Source organism: Strigops habroptila, chromosome 19 (genome assembly GCF_004027225.2).
Source record: "Strigops habroptila isolate Jane chromosome 19, bStrHab1.2.pri, whole genome shotgun sequence".
In the NCBI taxonomy this organism is placed as follows: domain Eukaryota; kingdom Metazoa; phylum Chordata; class Aves; order Psittaciformes; family Psittacidae; genus Strigops; species Strigops habroptila.
Window position 1 is genome coordinate 1752280 of NC_044295.2, and position 21516 is coordinate 1773795.

The window sequence follows — 21516 nt, forward strand, 5'->3', positions numbered from 1 at the left end:
TCCTGGAGCAGATCCCATCCTTCCCATCAGGAAGAGTGGCAGGAGAGTGCCACCAAGCAAGGAAAACACCATTTCACCCCCGAGATGCTGTCGCACATCCTTTGCCACATCCATATGAGTTTAGACGTCAACTAGAACATCTCTAGAGACATGTTAAATGGCATAATCCAAGCATTGGGTCTGGTGGTTCAAGGCTGGGGACCTTGAGCCCAACTGGGTGGTGGGAAAAGACACACAGCGCCCAGGCGCACCCGACATCCGCAGCCACACAGCACCAGCCTTGTGTCTTTATACACCTTCTCTCTCTTTCCTTTTCCTTAGTTATTTTTCAACTAACAAATTGCTCTCCAGAGCTCCTTCATTACTATTGATTCCAGGAGCAAAATCGAATTGACCGCGGTTAAAACTGCGTTATATCAGGGGGACTCACCGTGTTGAAGTTGGGGAAGAGGTTGAGCGGTGACGTCCCGTTGAGCCTCAAGGTCAGAAAGTGCTTGATGTCCAAGGGGGGATGGAGGGGACGGCCGGGGATAGGCAACGATGCTAAGAGGGGGCTGCTGTGTCCGGAGGGACCTGGGCAGGCAGAGGGGAAAGAGCAGCGTTAGCGGTGGTGGTCCCTGCTCGCAGCAGGGGGGACACAGCACATGAGGCTCTGGACCCTCCTCAGGGAGAGATCCCAGCCCCAGGCGCGTTCTGCCTTTTGGGGTCAAAACCAGCATCCTGGTTCAAAGCAGAATGCAGCCACCTGAGCGCCAGAGGGTGACATGTGCACCCCTGGGAGGGAGGGGAGGCCACACAGCAGGGACCTGTCCCCAGCCTGCTCCCCATCCCAGTGCTTCACTCCCACCGGTGCTCACCCCGTCCAGTCCCACAGTGGCTGTGCAAGGATGAGGACCCCGCTCCACAGTGCATTGGACCTGCTTTCCTGCTGGGATTTGCTCTAAGCCGCTGCTCCACTGGAGCAGGAGCCGAGCCCCAAATCTGAAATGCAACTGTCGCAGCCCAAAGGCAGCGGTTTCCCACTTGGACTCATCCATCCCACTCCAGGAAAGCATCCTCTGACCCATGGAGGGCCCAGGCCAGGCTCCTGTGCCCGTACCCAGCTCTGAGAGGGGAGATGGTTACAACAAACAACTGAAAGATTAAAATACAATAAAGAAGAGAAGGTTTTACAACACTGTGAGCCAGGAACTCTCATTCACGTCTCGCACGGCTTCACGCCTCCTGCCCCCTCCAGCCCACCACAATGATGTGCTTTTCACTGCCAGTATTTTCTGATTTCTGGGTTCTCCTTCACCTCAGGTGCAGTGATGGAGCTGGGCTGCCCCGGGGCAGCAGCATCCCAGCCCATTGCCAGTCCCTCTGGAAGCCCGAGCGGGTCAGTGCTCTCACACCAGGAGCTGAAACCACCGGTGCCCATCCCGTCCAGTCCCACACTGGCTGTGCAAGGATGAGGACCCCGCTCCACAGTGCATTGGACCTGCTTTCCTGCTGGGATTTGCTGCTCCGCTGGAGCAGGAGCCGAGCCCCAAATCTGAAATGCAAAGTTTAGAAGCTCTCCTGGATGTGAGCAGCGGGCGCTCGCCCCTGGGCAGCACCGACCTCCTTCTGGGAGAGCGCACATGGCTCCGGAGCGGCCCCAGGTCAGGCCTCACTCCAGGGAAAAATCCCATTGCGCTCCATGAGGCGTGCGCTGATCGAGTTAATTCCAGAGTCGCCCAGAAGGGAAATCTGTGAAACTGCTTACAAATAAAGACAGAAACCCACAGTGGCAGCGGCGAGGAGGGAGCCGGAGCAGCGGAGCTGGAGCACGAGCAACCTGCCTGAGAAACAGCATCTCTGCACCAACCCACCCGAGACAGCAGAGCCAGCCCCAGGGATGCTCCAGTCCCCGGGATGCTCTGGCCGCAACCTAGCACAAGCAGTGGCTGCAATGAAGGCATCTCGGGCTGGAGTGTCGGGGTGTCCCCCCCCGCCTTCCTCAGCATGGCTTGCACTGACTGCACCGGCCTCGGAAATACATGTATATAAATATATATTGCATTTACCACCGGGAGGATCAAGAGGGTGGGTGAATGCCTCCACCCCCATCAACAGCAACTGAATAAAGGGGGTTTGCAGCTCAGCCAATGCCACCATGCCAGTGAAACCTGGCTGCTGCCCCACGGCCAAGGGCTTTGCTCCCCAGGAGCTGGGAGTGGTGGGGGACACATGCAGACATAGGGATGGCCAGTACCCACCGACACGGTCAGGATGAGGTACACCAACAACTCTGGTGCATCCTTGAGCGCAGATTTGGAGGTGAAACATATTCCTGCAATCCAGGGGTAAAATAAGCCATTAGGAGAGAGCCCAGAAACCCCAGACAGGACCCTGCGGAGGGGGCAGGACCTTTCCCTCCTGGTTCTGCCACTGGCGTAAACAAGACTCCCGGGGCAGGAAAAGGGCTGAAAGCCTCCAAGGCATCAATGTCTTCAGGCACCCGCCAGGACATGATGCTCTTGAGGCATCTCCCCAAGGTTACTGGGCAGCAGCACTGCGGCTCCTGCCTTACCTTTGCTGCAGGGCAGATTCCGGCAGCAGCTGCGGGCTGTATTTTTAGGTATTAATTAGATGCTGAATTAAGGGGATTTGCTCTGGGGACAGTGGCAGGGCCACCAGGTCTGTATAGAATGACACAACCTTACCAGAGCTGATGGGCACAGCCCCGGCAGCGTGGGCTTTGCTGCTGAATGGCATCCCCAGATGCTCGATGCGCAGCTCCGGCGTGAGGCCATCCTCTGCCCCAGTGCTGCCTTTTCCATCCCCTCATGGATGGGATGCGCTCGGGGCCCTGTAGTGGATGTTGAAGGGCTGGTGTAAAGAGGGGGGTGCAGGAGCCCTGTGCTCCCAGCACCTCGTGGACCACAGGGAGGGAGCATGTTCTTAACTGAGCATCCAGCTCTGAATGAAAGACCCCAAACCACACAGCACCACTGCTGTGGTGCCACATCCTCCACCTGCAGCTCAGGCCACAGCCATCAGCTCAACCCCTTCCCAGCCCTCTGAAGCTCAGCACAGTTCCCATCCCGCTGGTACAAACTCTCGGAGGGGTCCCTTGCAATTAAAGCTGTGTTTCAGTCCACCATTTAACCCAGCCCACCCAGGACTGTGCCTGGTTGCTCTCCCCAGCCTGTCCCCCCCGCTTTGCCCCACACACACGCCTGTGGCTCCCTGCGAGGCACATCAGAGCAACTGTTGTGCTCCAACACCACATATGTGTGAACCTGCAAGAAGCGGCAGCGACAACGCAGTGGGTTTTCGTACCAACATGAGCATCTGCCAAGGACCCATCTCCGCAGACGCCAGCTGCCTCCAAAGAGCATCTGGTGCAGAGTCTGCACGGGACAGATGGAGACGGGAGCGGTTTATTCCCACAGAAGCAGCCTGGCTCCCTCCTTGTCGGTTGGTGTTCTCAGGGAATTTTGGTGGCGTCTCACGTTCCTTACCCAGGGCTCTAAAGCTTTTGTCTCTGGCCAAGCACGGGCTGAATTCACTCCAGCTCTTTCCAGGAGACTCTCTGGGAAACACGTGTGAGCTCCCGATGCCAAAGGCTGCCATCAGGAGAGGAGCAACACCCGGTCACAACGCTGCACTACAGCACCAGAGCAGCCCCAGCGTTGCGTAGGGTCTGGACCAGTAATGAACAGATTGAACCGTGCTGGACTCCCAGAGCAACCAGACCCAGCAAACCCGACCTGGACCTCAGCACGGATGTGCCAGCCCTGGAGACAGCGATGCTGCGGCTGCCCCAGCACAGGGGGTTTGCTTCAGGCAGTCCCCGCAGCAGGACCACGCTCCCTGGGAACATAAGGATGGAGCATCACTCTGCTAAATCCTCCTATTTCCAGCTCTTGACAGCCACAGGCTCCCCCTCTTCATACACAGAAGACAGAAAGCAGCAAAGCCCACCTTGCCGGGCAAGGGCACGCCAAGAATCACATACCCCAACCGAGGGATGCTTGTGAGCCAGCAGCTCTCACGCAAACACACTTGCCATCAAACCAGCATCTCCTCCCTACGGATCAGCTGAAGGACACGGGCTCTGGGCCATCAGCAGTCACCTGCCACCAGCCCCGAGGACAGAACTCCAGCTTTCCCTGCCTTCACCACAGGCACAGGGCACAGTGTGCCCATGGGAGCCTGTGAGACACCACCAGGCACCCCCAAACCCCCCATCCAGACGTGCAACGTGGGTGTCCTACAGCATGGTACCCCCTGGGTCAGACAGACAGCAAACCACCCCTGAGGACAATGGGGATTGTCAGTGTTACAGACACTGGGGTCAAATCCTGCTGGACACTGACCCGCACCTGCGGGACAGCACGAACTTACCCAGGGAAGGAGCGGAGCTGAACCCCTCGGGAGGACCCAGTGCTCTGGATTAAACCAACGTGATGCTTCAGGCTGCTGCGGTGGCTTTACTGCAGATTGAAACCAGCGAGAAGGGTCTCCTCACCCACCCCAACAGAGCTGAAGAAGCCATCCCAGTTAAACCCATAACAACACCCGGACACACCACACACGGCACCAGACCCTGGCGGCAGAGCAGCCCCTGCCCATTGCGGGGCGAAGAGAATGATCAGAAGGTACAACACAAGCTAAAGACCTCAGGTTTGTCCCAGAAACGGATGTTAAAAGACTGTTCGGTTTCCAAGAGCTCAGAGGGCAAAGGGAACGCAGGCACCTGATGACACTTTGGAAAGACCAGGAATTTGCTGTTTATTTTTGGACCCCTGCTTATAATTTATTCTGACATTGCAAAAAAAAAGAAAAAAAAAAAAAGTCCTTTTTTTTGGTACTTTCAGCACTAGGAAAATTCAGATAGACCTTTTTAATATATATATTTATATATATACACGCATACACATATATACACAATGATGCATTTTAAAAGTTACTATTTCCTCGGTGATTACAAGATCATTCTCTACATCTCCTGCTCTTGAAATGATCATGACTTGATGCCACTGCTAAAAATACTTTGTGCTGTGTGCGAGGAATGCCAACACGCACCGCCAGGCATTCCAGGCTGGAACGATGCACTGCCTTTTCTGCATCATTCTCCGGGCTCCAAACCAACAAAAAAATCAGATATTTTTGCAGAGGATTAAGTATGAGCTGCTGGGTATCATTGTGCAAAGGCAACGTGACATTTGAGCTCAAGAGGAGGTTTGCCTCCATCTCCCTAAACCAAAAGAATAATAAATCCTTGACAAAATAAACCTCAGCAGTTTGGGATTTCAGGTGGCTCCGAGATTTCAAATTCTGGGTAATTCAGACGGATGTTTGGGGGATGAGGGAGATGTGGGACCGACATGAAGGATCCTGTTTCCTCTTCCCAACACGGAGCAGGTCACCCTCCAGCTCAGCCCTGGCAGTGAGCAGCGATGGGGAAGGGCAGCATCGAGCTGGTGCCCGCAGGACCCGGCTGCCGCTCACTTCACCTGCGCCACGATGAAGCCGGGCTCCCTCGTGCTCTCGTAGTACTCGATGGCCAACGCAAAGTCAAACTCGCTGCTGGCCGGCCCGTCGATGGCGATCTTCATGAGGTCCGAGAGCCCCTCGTCCTTCCCGCGGCGCGACCGGCCGCGCTTCAGCAGCTCCCGGCCCCGGCTGATCTTCTCGGCCAGGACCGAGCCCAGCGGCAGGGCCAGGGCGATGGCAGCGAGCACGGCAAAGTCCGGGAAGAGCTCGTGCATCTCGGAGCTGCTGTAGACCAGCTTGACACAGAGGTCCTTGAAGGAGAGCTGGCTGAGGCTGAAGACGATCCGCTTGAAGAGCGGGAAATCGCTCAGGGCTCTTTCACTCACCACCACCCGGGAGTAAGCCTGCAGGAGGAAATTGAGTTCGCTGACCCCATAGCTGCCAATGTCCTCCAAAGACTGGGGGTAGCACTTGGGGTTGAAGATGGCCGAGAAGGAGCTGATGGCCTCCAGGACGCTGCTGGGGAACCTGTCCAGCAGGTTGCCCCGTACGCTCTCCAAGTAGCTCTCCTTCAGGCGCTCAAAGTGCTTCAGATGCACCTTGGAGCAGTTGGCCAGCTCAACACCCTTGTAGTACAGGCGGCTCTCGCCCTCCCGGTCATCCCGTGGATGCTCATTCATCTCGTTGAGGAACTCCTGGAGGTTCTGGCCGCTGGTGTTCTTCTGCGCCTGCAGCGTGGTGGCCGTGGCGGAGACGATGGGCTTCAGGATGGAGAGGTCAAAGTCCTCTATCTGGAAGAAGCGCCTGAGTTTCTGGAAGATGGGGAGGACATCCAGAAGGATCTTGGTGAAGGCCACGAACTGGAACTTCTTGAGCTCTTCGCAGAGACCATGGGCCACGGGTGACCTCTCCGCCTCACTCTCCAGCAGCAGCACCAGCGTGGGCCATGAGGAATCGATGGCTTCCACAGCTGGGAAAATAGAAGTCCAGTGGATGGCTTTGGGGCTCCCGAGGTCTATCTCACAGAGGTCCAGGACGCTCCGCAGCTCCTGCAGACCATTGCTTTCCCCCCTGAAGCTAGAGTAGAGCCTGTACACAGTGTCCACAGTGGTCTCATACTTCTGGAGGTATTCGATGCTGCCGATGCTGTCGGATGGCAGCAGGGAGCTCCCGTGGGACAGGCAGTGCATCTCCATGAGGAGCGGGCAGAGGGAGGTGAGCGCAGTGCCTGCCCCGCTCAGCCGCTCGGCCACCAGCGAGGCGCTGTCGGCGCGGAGCCACGTCAGCTTCATGGTGGGGATGCCGAAGGAGCGCATCACCTCGGCCACCTTGCCCGCCACCGTGGAGGCCTCCCCGGCGGGCAGCTCGAAGCTGCCCAGGAAGGTGGCGGAGGTCTGCCCGCTGCAGGGGGACACGGTGGTGGTGAACACGGCGAGGCTGCGCTGCTCCAGGACATCCACCGTCTCATCCACCACCAGCCCAACGAACGGCGAGGCTTTGATCCTGTGCCTGTCCTCATTGTGCAGGACTTTGGCGATCGCTGCCTGAGCCCGTTAAGGGAGATGCGCGGGGCAAGAGGGAAAGAGAAACACAAATGAGCTTGAGAAGCATGCAGGAGAAGTGCAGCACCCAGCTCGGAGCCAGCGGCACAGCTCCTGCCCTCAATGGCCCCAAAAGTGGCACGAGGTCCCACCTCAGAGCAAAGCCCTCAAGCATGCTGTATATATACAAGTACATATAGAAGTGGAAACCACTTCCTTGTTCTCTAATACACCCTCTCCCCCACTGCTGGCCGGCAGCACTGAGTGAGGCTGCAGGGAGCTGGAGGGTCCCTGCCCTGAGCCCCATGGCTCCAGCAGCACCCAGCACCCCCGGAGCAGCACCAACACTGACAACCCACCACTTCCATCCAAACTTCGGCAATTACATTCGTGCTCTACAAGCCCAGCACAGGTGGGAGCAGCAGGAAAACTCTGCAGCAGCTCTTCCTTCCCTACTCAGTTTCCCCCATCGCAGGCAAACAACCCAGTTTGAAGGGGAAAAACTGCCTCGGTGTGTGTGAACACTGTGAGTAGCACTTCAGGCTGAGGAATCTAATTAGTGGATTTGGTCTGTCTGCAGCAAAAAATGGCTCTTTAGAGATCTAAAAGGGCTGGCAAATGGCCAAGGCTCACTAAAAGTTTAATTTGATTTGAACAGGCATGAACCATTTGTGAAATTAAGAAAATCCTTTCTGAACTCTCCAGCTACTTGATCTTTCTGATCACTCAGTTTAGGGCAAAAGAGGAAGCACCCACAGTGTTCGTGTGCTAATTGAGCTCCTGAGCTTTCATCCTTCAAGCAGCCTGGTAGGCTCAGAGAGGAAAGGATGCTCCTGGTCTCCTTGTGTGTCTGAAGCACACCCGTGACCATGAGGCCAAAGCTCCTCTAATAGCGCCCATCACCTTCTGGTTTGTCAGATCAGGGAATGATGCTGAGAAAGTGCCACCCTGATGTTTAATGAGGAAGAACTTTCAGTCTCCACTGAAACTCCTGGAGAACAGGAGCATCTCCCAGCTCCCCCATGGGACTAGAGCACTGCCCAAACAGCCTGGTTTGTGGTCCCAGGCTTACCATGGATGTGCCCTGGCGCCATGGGACACATTCACCTGCGCAAGGACTAGGATGGAGATCTGCCCATCAGCAAACACTGATGCAGAGGCTGCCAGTGGTCCTGAGCAGTCAATGGACCCGGCCCCTGCTGTGCCTGTGAGCCAGGGACCCCAGCTCCTGCCCGGCCTCCTGCCTGCTGCCACCGCTCCCATCTCCGTCCCTCCTGGGCTCCCATCACCGGGAGGATCCAGTAACCCCGCTGCAAAGTCAGGGCACCCAACCCATGCTGCTGAGCGCGGTGGGTGCAGGCAGCCACAGGGCATTGTCTGGCTCTGAGGCAGCATGAAATATAGAATTGTAGACAGGGATGAAGCATTCACCACTTCTCTGGGCACCCTGTGCCAGCACCTCACCACCCTCACAGGGAAGAACTTTTTCCTTATATATAACCTGAATCTCCTCTGTTTAAGTTTAAACCCATCACCCCTTCTCCTATCGCTACAGTCCCTGATGAAGAGCCCCTCTCTGCATCCTTGTAGCCCGCTTCAGCCACTGGAAGCAGAGCCCCGGCCATACACACCTGCATCTCCCTGGCGCTGCCGGGGTGGTAGAACTCGCTGTGCTCAGAGGCCAGCAGCGCCTGGCACAGGTTGAACTTCTGCAAGTCGAGCAGGGAGGAGCACTTCTCATCCGGGATGTCCTCCTTTGCCATCCAGTAGACTGTGGTGAGGACGGCCACCTTCGCCGGGTTCACCTCCACCTTGATGACCGAGCGCAGCTCCGGGTGGACGCGGGTCTCGAAAGCCAACTGCTCCCGGTTGACCGCCAGCGCCTGGCGGTGCGCGCCCGAGGTGACGTGCCGCAGCAGGGCATGGCGCTGGAAGTTGTCCGTGCCCACAGTAAAGGCGTTCTCGGCTTTACCGTGCTTGTTCTTCACCAGCGCCTGCCGACACTCTATGCAAAACATGAGTTTCCTCTCATAGTCAAACTCCAGCCAGGTAAATTCCTCCTTCCAGTGCTCATTGAAATAGCGCTTACACTTTTTATTGGAATTGGAAGTTTCCCCAGCTGGCTTTTTCCCTGGAGGCACCATATTGCTGTGGCTGGGAAATCAAACACTACAGATGAACCAAAACGTGCCTTGGAGGAGCAGCCTGTACATTTAATTTTAGTAAGAAGGTCTATTACAACTCTCCTGGTCCGACTGGAGATGAAAGAGACACAAGGGAAAGGGATTAGGGCCCTGCACACCTCAGCCTGTGCTCATCGTTTATTCCTGGCTGCTAACGCAGCGGCAGGATCCCACCGGCAGCCGTAGTGGTGCCATCGGTGTGATGGGTATGAGTGGTGGGACCGGCACATGCACACGCTCCTCCTCGTGACCACAGGGACACCCAACCACGCTCCCCATCACACCAGACCTGGGTGCTGCAGCTGATGCTGGGAAGGTTCAAAGCTGGCTTTGGACCAAACACCTCCAAACAAGCGTTCAGCCCCACAAGGAGCAGCACCCGCTGCTGACAGTGAGTGCCAGAGACCCGGAGCTGCACGAGGGTGAGTTGGAGGCCAGCAAAAACACGCACTCACGTGTGTTTTCATTCCTCCCTTGCTTGTCTCTACCCCATAAATTGCCCAAGTCACGTCCAGTGGCAACAGGGCTGTGCTCTGCACAGTCAGTGCCCCAGCCCTGATATACTGGACCCGCTCCAGCCAGGGCTCCAAACACCTACTGGAGCCGAGAGGCTGAAAGCACTTACATATTTAAAGCAGGTAGCTGGAGTATTTAAGTATCCACTTAAATCCCTCCCTATACTCAAGCCCTGCTCAGTCCAGTCCTCGCATTCTTCCGTGAACTGGATTGAAAACCAAAAGTGAACCTTGATAAAAGTGGTGGGAAGAGGAAGAGGAGGAACCCAGCACAGGGTGGGGAATGGGGAGAACCAAAACGGAGAGGAAAAAGGAGGCAAAAAAGGGACATTCAGCAGCAGCACAGGGCAGAGCATGTGTCAGCCCATGGCAGAGAAATCCAGGAGGAACTTGGGGTTTTTCTCAAGAAAAGCACTTCTCATCCCCTCTTGGGATGCCCTGGGCGATGTAGCCAGCCCAGATCACAGTCAGGCTTTGCTAACCCAAAATTCAGCTCTAACCATAGTCAGCAGCAAATGCTTCTGAGGAAGCAGAGAGCACCCCCAGGACACGGCCCTGCTGAGGGTTTCCTTCATCCCACAGGGAGCACAGGACTTCCAAGGCTCACAACAGGCACACAGATTCCCCTCTGCATCCTGCTCTTGGTCTATTTAATGTGGGTTGGTTTGCTTCCCAGAGCCAGATCCCACACCTCAGCACGGTGCAGCTGGGAGCACCCAGGGAACGATTCCCACAGCCAGAGGGTCCCAACAAAGCTGCATCCACCTCCTTGGCCATCCCAGAGCCACCGAGCACTGGCCAGAGCAGCGTGTCCTCAGAAGCACATTAATTGGGAAACTGCAATGGACTTGCCAATGAGAGCCAAAGCCCAGACCCGTCCTGCTGAATGTTTCCTCTGCGCTTGCCAGCACCCATCAGACATTCCCCAGGGACACGGGCTCTGCAGCGTTGGGATTGCACCAGTGCTCCCGCTGTGCCCCAAGAGCTTTGGGGCTCACTCCTGAGCAGGAGCAAGCTGCAGGCACAGCCTCACTCATGGCTCATGAGCCCAATCTGTTGCAGACCCACTACCCCGCTCCCTGCATGGGGCAGGCATTGAGCTCAGTGTCCCCTTGCTGCAACCGGGACAGCAGGGCCCGGGGGGGCTGTTTCCTCCATTCCCTCCCTGTCACCAACCCCATTCGCTCCCAAACCTGTCCCTACCTACACAGAGCCCTCAGCACTCGCTCCAGCAAAACCTGCTACCTTGGGAAGGAAAAAAACCCAAACAGCACTTAGCGTCTGTGGGGAGAGGTGGGGATGGAGCATCACTGCCCGCAGCACCCGCTGCACACCGGCACCAGCGCTGGCACCTTCACTGCACCGTGCTCATCGCTCCCGGGCTGCTGCTGGCCACAGGGAGCAGCAGCACCGCAGCGGTGCGGGAGAGGGTGACACCAGGTACCCCCCATCCTGCGGGTCCCCCCGTGGGGCAGAGCACTGCCTGCGGGGAAGTTTGGGCAGGACCAGCATTTACTTGCAAGAGGATGAGCCGCTGCTCCGACCCTTGAGCCCTCATCAGCCTTCATCTAACACCCGAGAGTGGAGCAGCCGCGACCCCAGCACCCAGCCCCGTGCACCCAGCCCTCCCCCTGCATACGTACCATGTAAAGGCTGCCATAAGCTTTGGGGTGAGGGGGGCTCGCAAACTTCCCAGATTTGGGGTTTTTAAATAGAAAAAAAAAAAAAAGGAAAGAAATGAAATCTAATTACAAACCCCAACCCCGACCAACCAACGCAAAGCCCACGGGACAATAGAGTACCCGAGAGGCATCCGGAGGGAGGCAGCAGGCGCGCAGCCCGGCTGCGGAACAAAGCCTCGGCGGCCGCCGCGCTCATGGGCGCACGGGAGCTGCCATCTTGCTACGGGGACTGTCTGGCTCCGCGGATGCTCCCGGCAGCCCACGGCGGCAGTGGCCACTAGCGGTGGCCGGGAATGGGGAAGGCCGCGTGGCTTGGCCGTGGGGACGTGGTGGATGCGGTGGCCGGGCGATGCGGGGAAGCTGCGCCCTGTGTGCGTCCCCCTGCTGGGACACCATCCCTTGGGATCCAAGGAGAGCAAAGGAGATGGGTGCCCGGCTCGTGGACCCCCCAGGGACCCCCACGTTGGGGCTGAGCACACGCAGCAGGGGTTTGCATCAGCCAGGATGGGTGTCCTGGGGTTTGGGCAGAGGCAGGACCAGGCAAAGCAGCTCCCAGCCCTGGCCGCCGGTGATGGGCTTTGGCAAAATCCAGGTCCAAGTCCCCGTGGAACACCACAGCGGGACTTAGACCAAGCTCCTGCTCAAACCCCATTTAACAGCACTGCTGGTCCAGAGCTGTGAGCCTGGCACCCACCCCTCACACTGGGGCTCCCCCCCCGAGCTCGGCAGCTCCTCTCGTGCCAAACAAAACTCCTTTTAGCACTAAATATAGTGAAATTTAGAGCCCCTCAGCTACGCTGCCTCTGCTTTCCCCAAACAAGGCTCCCGAGGACACCAGAATCGTGCAGGATGGGGACACCACCCCCCCTCCCCAGCCTGGACACGGTATCTGGCACTGGGGGATGCTCCCGGTGCAGAGCCATGGCCCCACGGTATGTGCCAGGATTAGGGGCTGCATTGTACCTGGCTCCAGCTGGCTCCGCACCAGGGAGGGGATGGGGCCCTCAAGTGAATTCCTCTCTTTAGGCTCCCCCGTATGTCCCGAGGCTCTTCCTGTGCTCAGGACATTCCTGCCCGGCACCTCAGCCCAGGGTTAATGCTAACAGGAGCTGGGTGAAACCAGAGACAGGGCTCTCAGGGCTGAAAATATGCACTATTTATTCTTGTGCTAATGCAGGCAAGAAAAGGGGACTTAGGCTTTTTAATGAGTTTTCAGGCAGGAGGCTTCCCCATCCCCTGTTTCCCAGCATCCGGAGCAGGATTGCTGGGAGAGGCACCCAAACCCAGAGCAGAGGGATGGGGAGCACCAAGGACCCCCATCAAAGTCCTGGAAAACAGGTGGATTTGGCAAAAGCACTCCCTGCCCAGCATTCCCTCTGCTTTCACCACACCAGGTACAAAGGCAGGCACTTATGATCAGGAGCCAAAGGGAGCCAGGCAGGAAAAATCCCCAGCAGGGAAACAAAAGCAACAACAGGGACCAGGCAGGAATCGAAGATCCCACTGGGTACATCAACCACAGCAGCACCCAGCTCCTCACCCAGCCCGGCCACAACTCCAGGGACCCTGCACCAGGGCTCCCAACATCCACCTTTCTGCTGGGAGCCTCCAGCTTTAACAGGGATTTGGGGCAGTGTTTGCAGGACGCCCCTGACGTCCTGCCCTTACATCCCCGCATGATGCCGGCCATCATTCCTAAAGGAACCAACACGGGAACACTGCTGTTGGCCCCCGTGCCGCGGCAGAGCCTGGGTTGGTTCCATGGTGGCTATTTTCCCCGCGGTGACAGGCGGGCGGGCAGGTGCCCGGCTGCACGAGCACATTCATCATCAGCGCGGCACGAGGGCGGCTGCTGCCCATGAGCCACACTTTCCATTTGAACCAAACCCGGGGCACCAAGGGGCTGGATCCTGGCACCCCTCTCCCCAGCACTCCGGCCCCCCGGGTTTGCCATTGTGCCTACAAGAAGCTGAACAGAAGAGACTGAAATCCCGGTCACGTTATCCCAAGGGTATTAAATCCCCAAGTCCAAACATGTTTATGGGATTTTGGTTGCCTTCTCTGCTTTGAGCCGTCTCAGCCTCTGGGGAATGACTCGCGCTTTTCCAGCAGGGAAGCGCAGCTCCTGGTGCTCCGGAGCTGCCAACCCCAGCGAGCCCCATCCCCGCACAGCACCCAGCTCCACTGGTCACCCTCCTGCCACCCATCACGCAGGGTCAGGGCTGCGCAGGGGCTCTGGTCTGGGGCGGCAGCAGAGCAGGGACCATGGGGTGCTGCTGGAGAAGGGACCCTCGTGAGCTGCTGGCACAGGGACCCCCCCAGTCAGTACCAGCTTGCAGGACGCTGCCTCCCTCCTCCCTCCCCTTGTCACAACCTTCTGCTGCATGACTCGAGCTGGCAGGGAACAGCCTTGAAATAAACTCACATGACATCTGCAAACTCCGGGGCATGGCCACAGACAGGGCGCCTTGTCCAGACGGGGGGGCAGCACTCATTTTGCCCCCACCAGCGACCCCGGCTCTGGGCTGATGCTCTTCCGAGCAGAGACAGCGCCAGTTTGCCCTCCACAAGGCAGCAAAGCCCTTTTGTTGAGGAGCAAGAGCAGAACACAAGGTGATCTCCCTCCTGCCCGACTGATCCTGGTCCTCAAAAGGCACCTCGGCTGCATCCAGCACCCCAGAAGCTGCCCAGAGCCATAACCCTGCACAACCGATGTACTAAACCATGTCTGAGGGGCAAAACTGGGTGCAGGTCTTGCTCTATCCAGCCTCTTTTCCTCCCCCTTGTCCACAAGCACCCAACCCACCTCTCCTTGGATCTTAATTCCCAACTCTACCCATCTGTCAGGTAATGATCTGAAAAACCAGCATTCAGCAATGCCCCCCCCCTTCCAGAGCACCCATCCAGCACTGACCCCTCAGCATCCCCTGCATTCTGCTGGGACCGGTACCAAGGAGCTCAGCAGGGAGCTGGGCTCATCCTGACCTGGGGCAGGAGCAGAAAGGAGGCAGCGAATATTGAACTGTGATCTGGGCTCTGCTCCCCCAAAGCCCTGCCTGGCCCTCCCCACCATCACCACCTCCTCTGGGTGCTCCTGAAGGATGGGAAGCTCAGGAGGGAGAGCAGAGCCCCAGATAGTTCAGCCTTTATTCAGGGCATCGTTTAAATCATAACAATTACAGGCGAGTCCAATTCATTCTGGCCAGGGAGCGAGGGACAGAAATGAAAAGGGAAAAAACCCGATAACTCAAATTGATGCTTTCTCACCATTCCAGTGAAATAACCAATTTGGAACAAAGGAAGGGGCTCCTGTCTCTCCCAGCCTCTTGAACCGCCTCCGGAGCCAACAGAGTTTTCACTGTGAGCAGTGAAAATGAATGATTTCTGTTATTGAAGCTCCTGAAGCTCAGAGGGGCGCAAAGGGAATCGCCCCACTTGCAGGGGTCCCACTGGCTCTGACTTCAGAGGTGCAAGTCCTGGGGGGCCCAAGGGGAATTTCAAACCCCAATCCATTTACAGGTTTGCCCCAAAGGTTTTCCCAAGGGCAAAGCCCCTTTGCCTCCCCCTGCTCCCTGCTCTGTCTTCTGGGAGCTCAGCTCCCATCACGTTAGTGCTGACAGATGAGATGTGCACAGACAAGATGTGCACAAACCCCCCTGCCCTGGCCCGGCTCAGGCTGGTCCTGCCAGGGTTGGGATGATGACAACACATCTGTCATTATATTTTAATTAGGTTTTTATTTCCTACCACTGGTATTTCATTGTCATTTCCGCCACTCCCACCCAGGCCATGCCAATAGCATCATTTCGGAGAGGAGTGGGCACAGCAACCCACTCATGCTGCCATCCTGCTCAGAAATAGGAAAAACCCATGTGTTACATGCCCAGCCCCTGCGGTCATCAGGGCTCTGGGACATGAGGTGGGTGCTGGAAGGGACCATCAAAGCCCTGGTGCCAGCAGCAGCCCTGTGGGAGCTGCAGAACTTCAGCCAAGTCCAGGTTTGCTTAAAGCCCCGTTAACAGCTCGTTACTCCAGGTGAGGTATAATTACAAACCATCTAAAAAGTAAATGGTGAATGATACCCTCGGCTCGGTGCTGTGATATTTTCTAACCCACATCATACTTGAGGTCAAGATTAGATGACAGCTTGGTCTAAAAATACTCCGAAGGGGAGGCTGAGGCTGTCGGAGGAGCTCAAAGCTTCCCTCGGGAGAGCTCAGGGTTGAAACCAGGAGACTGATGTTCTCCCCAGGCCATTCCTCGGTGCGAGCCCCTGGCAACAAAAACACCATCTGCATGTACAGGGAAACCCACCCAGAGCAACCCCAGTCCCACCATCCGATGGAGGAGCCCCAAACCAAGCCCAGCATCTGAGTGGAGACAGGCTCCCTTCCCCATTCACCCCAATAGCAGCAGAGAGGACACGGAGCCTCATTAAGCAGCCAATTAACAGCAGCAAACCCAGAGGAGCACCAGGGCCCAGGCACGGTCCCAGCCTGTGCTAAAGCACCGAGTGGAGCCGCGGGGCTCCGCATTCCCACTTGGTTCTTAAGGGGTGTTTAAAACACAGTGGGGAGAGGACGTGGAACACTCGCAGGGAGCAGCCACCGCACAAACACCTTCCAACCACCACGTTTCTCTACCCAGGGCGCCACGGCTGCGGCACGGACATCACCAGTGAGCCCCTGGCACCGGCAGCACAGGTTCAGAATTGAAGCTTTAGTGGCTTTACAACATTTCCTACATATTTGAGACCACAAGGCTGACAGCAAGTTTGGGTTGGGGGTTTTTTTGCTTTAAACCTCCTTTATCTGAAGTATCCCAGATAAACATCCCGAGCAGCATCACATGCTCCAGAGGCCCAGGAAAGGCAGCTCGCAGAGGAAAGGTTGTGTTTCAAACTATTAGGAAAACCAAAGTGACCCCAGAAGCCAGCCGAGGGGCAAGGCTGGAGGAAGGATGGAGTGAGCACCCCTAAGAGCCCCATTCGCTGTGCCACCCCTGCTCCGACAAGTACACACCAGTGAGATGGCACTCATTTTACCTCCGGTGCCTGGAAGCATATAGACACGCACATGCTCACACGTATGTGCACAACACATGCATATGTACATGCATGGAGAGAACCAGCACCGCTGCCCACAGGGACCCGCCAGACCAATAATAAACCCATCGTAATGCCCAGCGCTGGTTCTGTACATGGAACGGGTCCGAGCGCAGCGCCACGCTCCGTCTGCGGCCACAGCTCACTGAGCCCACGGCACCGACAGCACCCCCACACCCCCCCAGCACCCGCTTCCCCCCACAGAGGCGCTGCCGGCCCCACACTCCACCCCAAAACCATCCAAACATTCGCATCACGGGTGCAGCAGAAACACGACCTGGAGCTGACGCCCAAACAAAGCGCAAGGGCAAAAGGAAGCCCTGCCAGCCCACGACCTTTTCCTGCCTCTTTTTGCAGCCCTGGGAAAAATCAATACGATGCAGTGAGTCAAACTCAGCTTGAGCCCCGCAAGCCACCAGGATGTGCAAGCTGGAGCCGAGGAACCGGCTGCATGTGCGCCGGGGCTGGAGGGACCATTTTGTTGATGCAAATAAAAAGAACCAGCTCTTTAAATGGGTTTTCGGGCAGGATGACAACAGGGAACGGCAACGACCCGGTTTGCTTAGGAAAAAGAAAACCTCACGAGGGTGGTTTGGCATGGGGACCCCGCAGGCGAATCACGGTTTGTGTTTGATGCTGCTCAGCCCCTCGCTCCGAGCCCGGGCTCCTCCAGCCCCACGCGTTCCTGGAGCTCTTCCCCAGCAGTAAAGAATCCCTTTCAATTTTTCACTATTAAGTCTGCGGTCAAAATTGCAACGGGGAATAAAAAATACCACCACCACCCCCCCACTCCCCTTCCCCATGACCTCAGCCGAGCTACCCAGGAGATAAGAAACAACTAGATGTATTTTCTCCGTTAAAGCACAACTCGCGCCGTGATTTATTGCCGTTTTCCCAAGCTCAAGTAACTCGGTGGAAGCTGCTGCCCGCAGGAGCGCTCGGACGGGCTCCGGAGCATCCCATCCCCGGGACAGAGGCAGGGCGAGCGCCCGGACCCCTGCCCCGCCAAACCTCGCTCCCCCCGGCCCAGGCTGCGGGGTCCCGGGACCCCCCCCCAGCTGCTCCGCGGGGGGAAGTTGCGTTTCACCTACCTAGAAGCATTTTGGATCCGGCTGCGTCCCCTCGGCGCTGCTGCTGCCTCCCGCTCGCCCGGCTGGGTGCGGGCAGGGCGGGCAGAGCTGCGGGCAGGGCAGGACTCGCCCGCAGCCCCCGCCCAGCCGCACACCCCCCCCCAATGAACAGGTTAAAGCCGCCGGGCGGTGCGAGCCCCTCACCCGCGCGTCCGGCCCCGCCTCGGCCCGAGCCCCAGCGCAAAAGCCGCCGGAGGTGCCGGGTATTGAGATGGAAATGGAGGGGAGGGGAGCGGAGGGACCGGCCCCCCCCAGCCATAGCAGGGGAGCTCCGGGCGGGAGGAGGGAGCCTACAACCGGGAGCACCGGAGCTCCTCAAGGAGCTGGTTTTGGGGCCCCAAGCTGGGTCTCCCCGCGGGGTTTGCTCAGGGACGGGGGCGCCGCAGCGGCACCGACCCCCTCCCGGAGCTGCTCCCCAAAAATCCCACCGTCGCAGGCACACGGTAGTGGGATGAGGCTGAGCCAAGCATCCCTCTGACCGGCATCACCCCAGACTGCCCGGGAAGCCCAGCACATCCCGCACCGCTGCCATGCGTCCCCCCTTCCAGTCCCCAGTGCACCCCTCGGCTTTCGGGGTTCAGGACCATTGACACTTGCCCAAGAGCAGCAGCATGAGGGGAAGCTCCCTACTTGGCTGCATGGTGCCTTTTGAAGAGGGAAAACCTGCTTGTGAAAAGAGGAAACAATTGTCTCCCCCCTCCAAAACGGAGACAGGGAGAACAGGGAGGGATTTCAGTGCTTCCCTTGAGTCAAAGAACTCAAGGAGTCGGGCAGAACCCCTCTCCTTCAGCAGAGCAAAACCAAAGATGTAAATCACAAGATGCCAAATCACACCCCGAGGCGCTGCAGCCAGACCAGGCACTTTTGGAGTAGATTCCAGAAGTTTGGTGCTCTGAAAAGCACCCAAAGCCATTGGGACCCCCTGCACGGTGCTGTGGACCAGGGATCCATGGGTCCTTCTCCCAGCACCCACCGGGCAGCACTGGGCACACACTCAGGTGCTGCTGTCAGGGTCCTGAGCAGCAGCCATTGGTTTAGTCCCAGCACTCACTAATCTGGGATCAACACCTAGGCCCATGCTGCCTGGTACCAGCCTCCCCAGGCTATTTAAACCCTATATTAGTTTAATGTCATCAGCAGTGTGGCATTACCACAAGTGAGCATCAAGCAGAGGGGAGGTGGAGGTGTCAAGACCAGGAGGAGCAGGGGGCTGACAACCAGCCAGGGGCTCTTCTCCTTTTCCCTCCAACAACCACGAGCCATGGGCGAGTTTGGCATCTCCCAACTTCCAGCCCCACTGGCAAGGACCAGCCAGACCAACACACAGCCCTGAATTCCCTACGGCATCCTCCATCCACTCTCACCCCAGCCCCTCTGGTTCTGCACAGCAATTTCATCACTAAGTCATGAATCACCATTCCTGAAACGTTTAAAAACCATGTAGACGAGGCCCTCAGTGACAGGGGTTAGTGCTGGCCTTGGCAGTCCTGCTGTAACGGGTGGACTTTACGATCTTAAAGGTCTTTTCCAATGTGGTTGATTCTATGACCCACTGCGGCTGGTGCCAAGTTGATCCCGGCCGGGCAGGCAGATCCCAGCTTGCACCACCGGAGCTGCGAGGGGCCGAGCTGGCGTGACAGGGAGGGGTGGGAATGAGGAATGGCAGCGTGGGACTGTGTTTTATGGCGGAGCTTTGAGGCCAGCTGGAGCAGAGGCTAATTGCAGGTACTGATTACAGACCCCAGCCATTAACGCCTCCTGCCCGGCCACAGCAGATCACTGGAATTTCCTGGCGATGCAGCGTGGGTCCGGCTGGTGCATAACTTGCTATATTTGTATGTGGACCCCAGCACTGGCACATGGCAAGGGCACAAACCCTCCCACCAGGCCCAGACCCCCATCACCCTCCCCACTGGGGGCATCACCAGCCACCCCACACCTGGCCAGCAAATCCCACACCACTTCTTCCACAACATCCTCTACTGCCGAGCATCTCCACTGCTGCAAAGGGCACCTGAGGCCGTGACAAACGGCTGCACCATCCCCGTGTGACACCGTGGGAGGCACTAAAAGAAATCAAATCAAAGCCATGGGCATCGCTGAGTCAGATGCTACAACCCCCCCGCGGCCACTGCTTCTCAGTCCAGGTTGTTCAGGGCCCCATGGCCAAGCACTGGGAGGGAGGGGTGGTAAAACCAAAGGTGTCTCAGCACAAAGGCCTGTCCTGGCACAGCCACAGCCCCCGGCAGCCCACAGCTCATCATGAACATCCCGGGAAAGGCAAGTCCCAACTATGCAGTCAAAGGGGGAGTGTTCCCTGTGCCCGCAGTGAGCTGGGCTTGCTTGGGCAGGTCTGCTCAAGCCATGCCTGCAGCAGCAGCTCAATGGGAAGAGGAGGGAAGGAGTTGGGAGGGTGCTCGGGAAGCAGAGCGGGTCCAGCTGTGACCCGTTGGGCATGGTTTGGGCATGGGCTTTACTGATTCACTGGGCTCTTTGTGAGGACAGACTTGGGGAACCACAACAGAGCGATTACTCTGAAGCCTACTGAGGGCAGTGTTAAACTCCGCACCGGCTGAGCATCATGGGTTTGGTTTAACCACCAGAATCACTGAGAGACGACCAGGACAGGCCCTGCCCAACCTTAGGCTCCAAAGACAACCTGGCAAACAGCGAGCAGAACTGGGCAACAAACACATCAATAAACAAGAAGGGAGACACAGGGATCAAAACCAGCAGGAAGCCCCCCCTGCCCAGGCTGGCCGAGCCTTCCAGTGCCTTTCTGGCTGACTTTGTTCACCGAGGATTTAGGGTATAATTTGGGGGTGAAAGATGCCAGATAGGATCAGGATGGATACACCTGGAGGACACGTATTGGTTTTCTTCTGCTCTGAAACTTGAGCCCACAGAAGCAGAGGCTCAGGCGCGGAGCAGCCGCCAGCGGCGCATCCCCGCCGGGCCGGGAAGGAAGGCGCTGACCTTTCCTGCTCCCGAGTTTGCTCAGGATTAAGATAACACATTTTAAGGGCTAAATCCTCCCCCCGGGGGGTTCCCACACAAAGAGATGGGTTTTTGTGGCTCACATTCCAACTCCCCCCCCCCAGTGAACAGACCTCAGCCAGCCCACGGGCAGGTGCCCACCCCAATGGGATCAGAGCATCCTGATGTTTTCGTTCATTCTTCCTGAAGGTTTCTGCTTTTATCCACCTAAAAAGATGCATTTGGCTGTGGTGATGGGGGGACATGCTCCCCCCAAGAATCGGCGGTTTAACCTCAGTTTTCCCCACAAAGAGAAGGTCTGGTCTCGTCGTGTTCCTAAGAACCACGGTAACAGCCAAACACCTCGGCTTTCCTTCCCTGTGCCACTTTAATCTTTGCTGTTTCAGAGGAACAATATCACCCTTTCATCAATCCCAGCTCCTGTGTGAAGTTTCAGCTTTAAACTGTGATGGAACCTACTTCATTAAGGGCCTTTTTGTGGCAGGGTGAGGTGTTAAAACACTATTTCCCCCTCGTTTTAGTAAGGATCCACCTCAAAAAAAAAAAAAAAACGCAGCTAAAAATTGTTTAAATGGGTATAATCGAAATTCTGACCTTTCAGCAGCAAGGCCATTAGTGCTGCCTGGGTGTCACTGCTGAAAGCAGCTGCCACGGCCCCAGGCCTGCGATGTCAAACAGGGGCTGCTCCATCCCTCAGCAAAGAGCCCCAAGGACAAGCAAGTGCTTGAATAAAGGAGCCGGGGCTGCAGGAGCAGAGCCAGCACCTCCCGCGCTCATCCTCCTGCCCAGGGACATGTCTAATTACAAAGGCATCCAGGACAGGTCTGCAAATAGGGCGGAGAAACTGGATGACCTAAAAATATTTAATTATCAGGAAAAGGGATGGAAATTACACCTG

General features: G+C 57.2%; 2 protein-coding genes across 5 annotated transcripts in view; both read right to left on the minus strand.

The window, feature by feature from the left end:
• Window positions 1-21516, minus strand: part of ZNF385C (zinc finger protein 385C) — a 38915-nt gene that overhangs the window by 10883 nt on the left and 6516 nt on the right. For 2 of the 3 annotated variants that reach the window (XM_030508318.1, XM_030508319.1), the window contains exon 2: window positions 431-573. In XM_030508318.1, coding sequence (XP_030364178.1) covers window positions 431-573 — 143 coding nt within the window. Of the gene's footprint in view, window positions 1-430; window positions 574-17582; window positions 17665-21516 lie in introns of those variants that run through there. The other variant, XM_030508320.1, reaches the window with a different exon arrangement.
• On the minus strand, window positions 4737-11611 carry C19H17orf113 (chromosome 19 C17orf113 homolog). 2 transcript variants are annotated; one of them, XM_030508306.1, is made up of 3 exons: window positions 11349-11611; window positions 8639-9161; window positions 4737-7010 (listed from the first exon to the last, which is right to left on the minus strand). In XM_030508306.1, exons 1-3 carry the CDS (start codon window positions 11363-11365, stop codon window positions 5478-5480), a joined length of 2073 nt encoding a protein of 690 aa, XP_030364166.1. In that variant the 5' UTR covers window positions 11366-11611; the 3' UTR covers window positions 4737-5477. The 2 variants fall into 2 exon arrangements, with proteins under 2 accessions (XP_030364166.1, XP_030364168.1); XM_030508308.1 differs by having other exon boundaries at window positions 4834-7010; window positions 8639-9262; window positions 11349-11401.

Coding starts and splice junctions, on each gene's coding strand:
- C19H17orf113 (XM_030508306.1), bottom strand. Junction 7,011..8,638: donor GCAGCGCCAGGGAGATGCAG/GTGTGTATGGCC, acceptor TAACGGGCTCAG/GCAGCGATCGCCAAAGTCCT.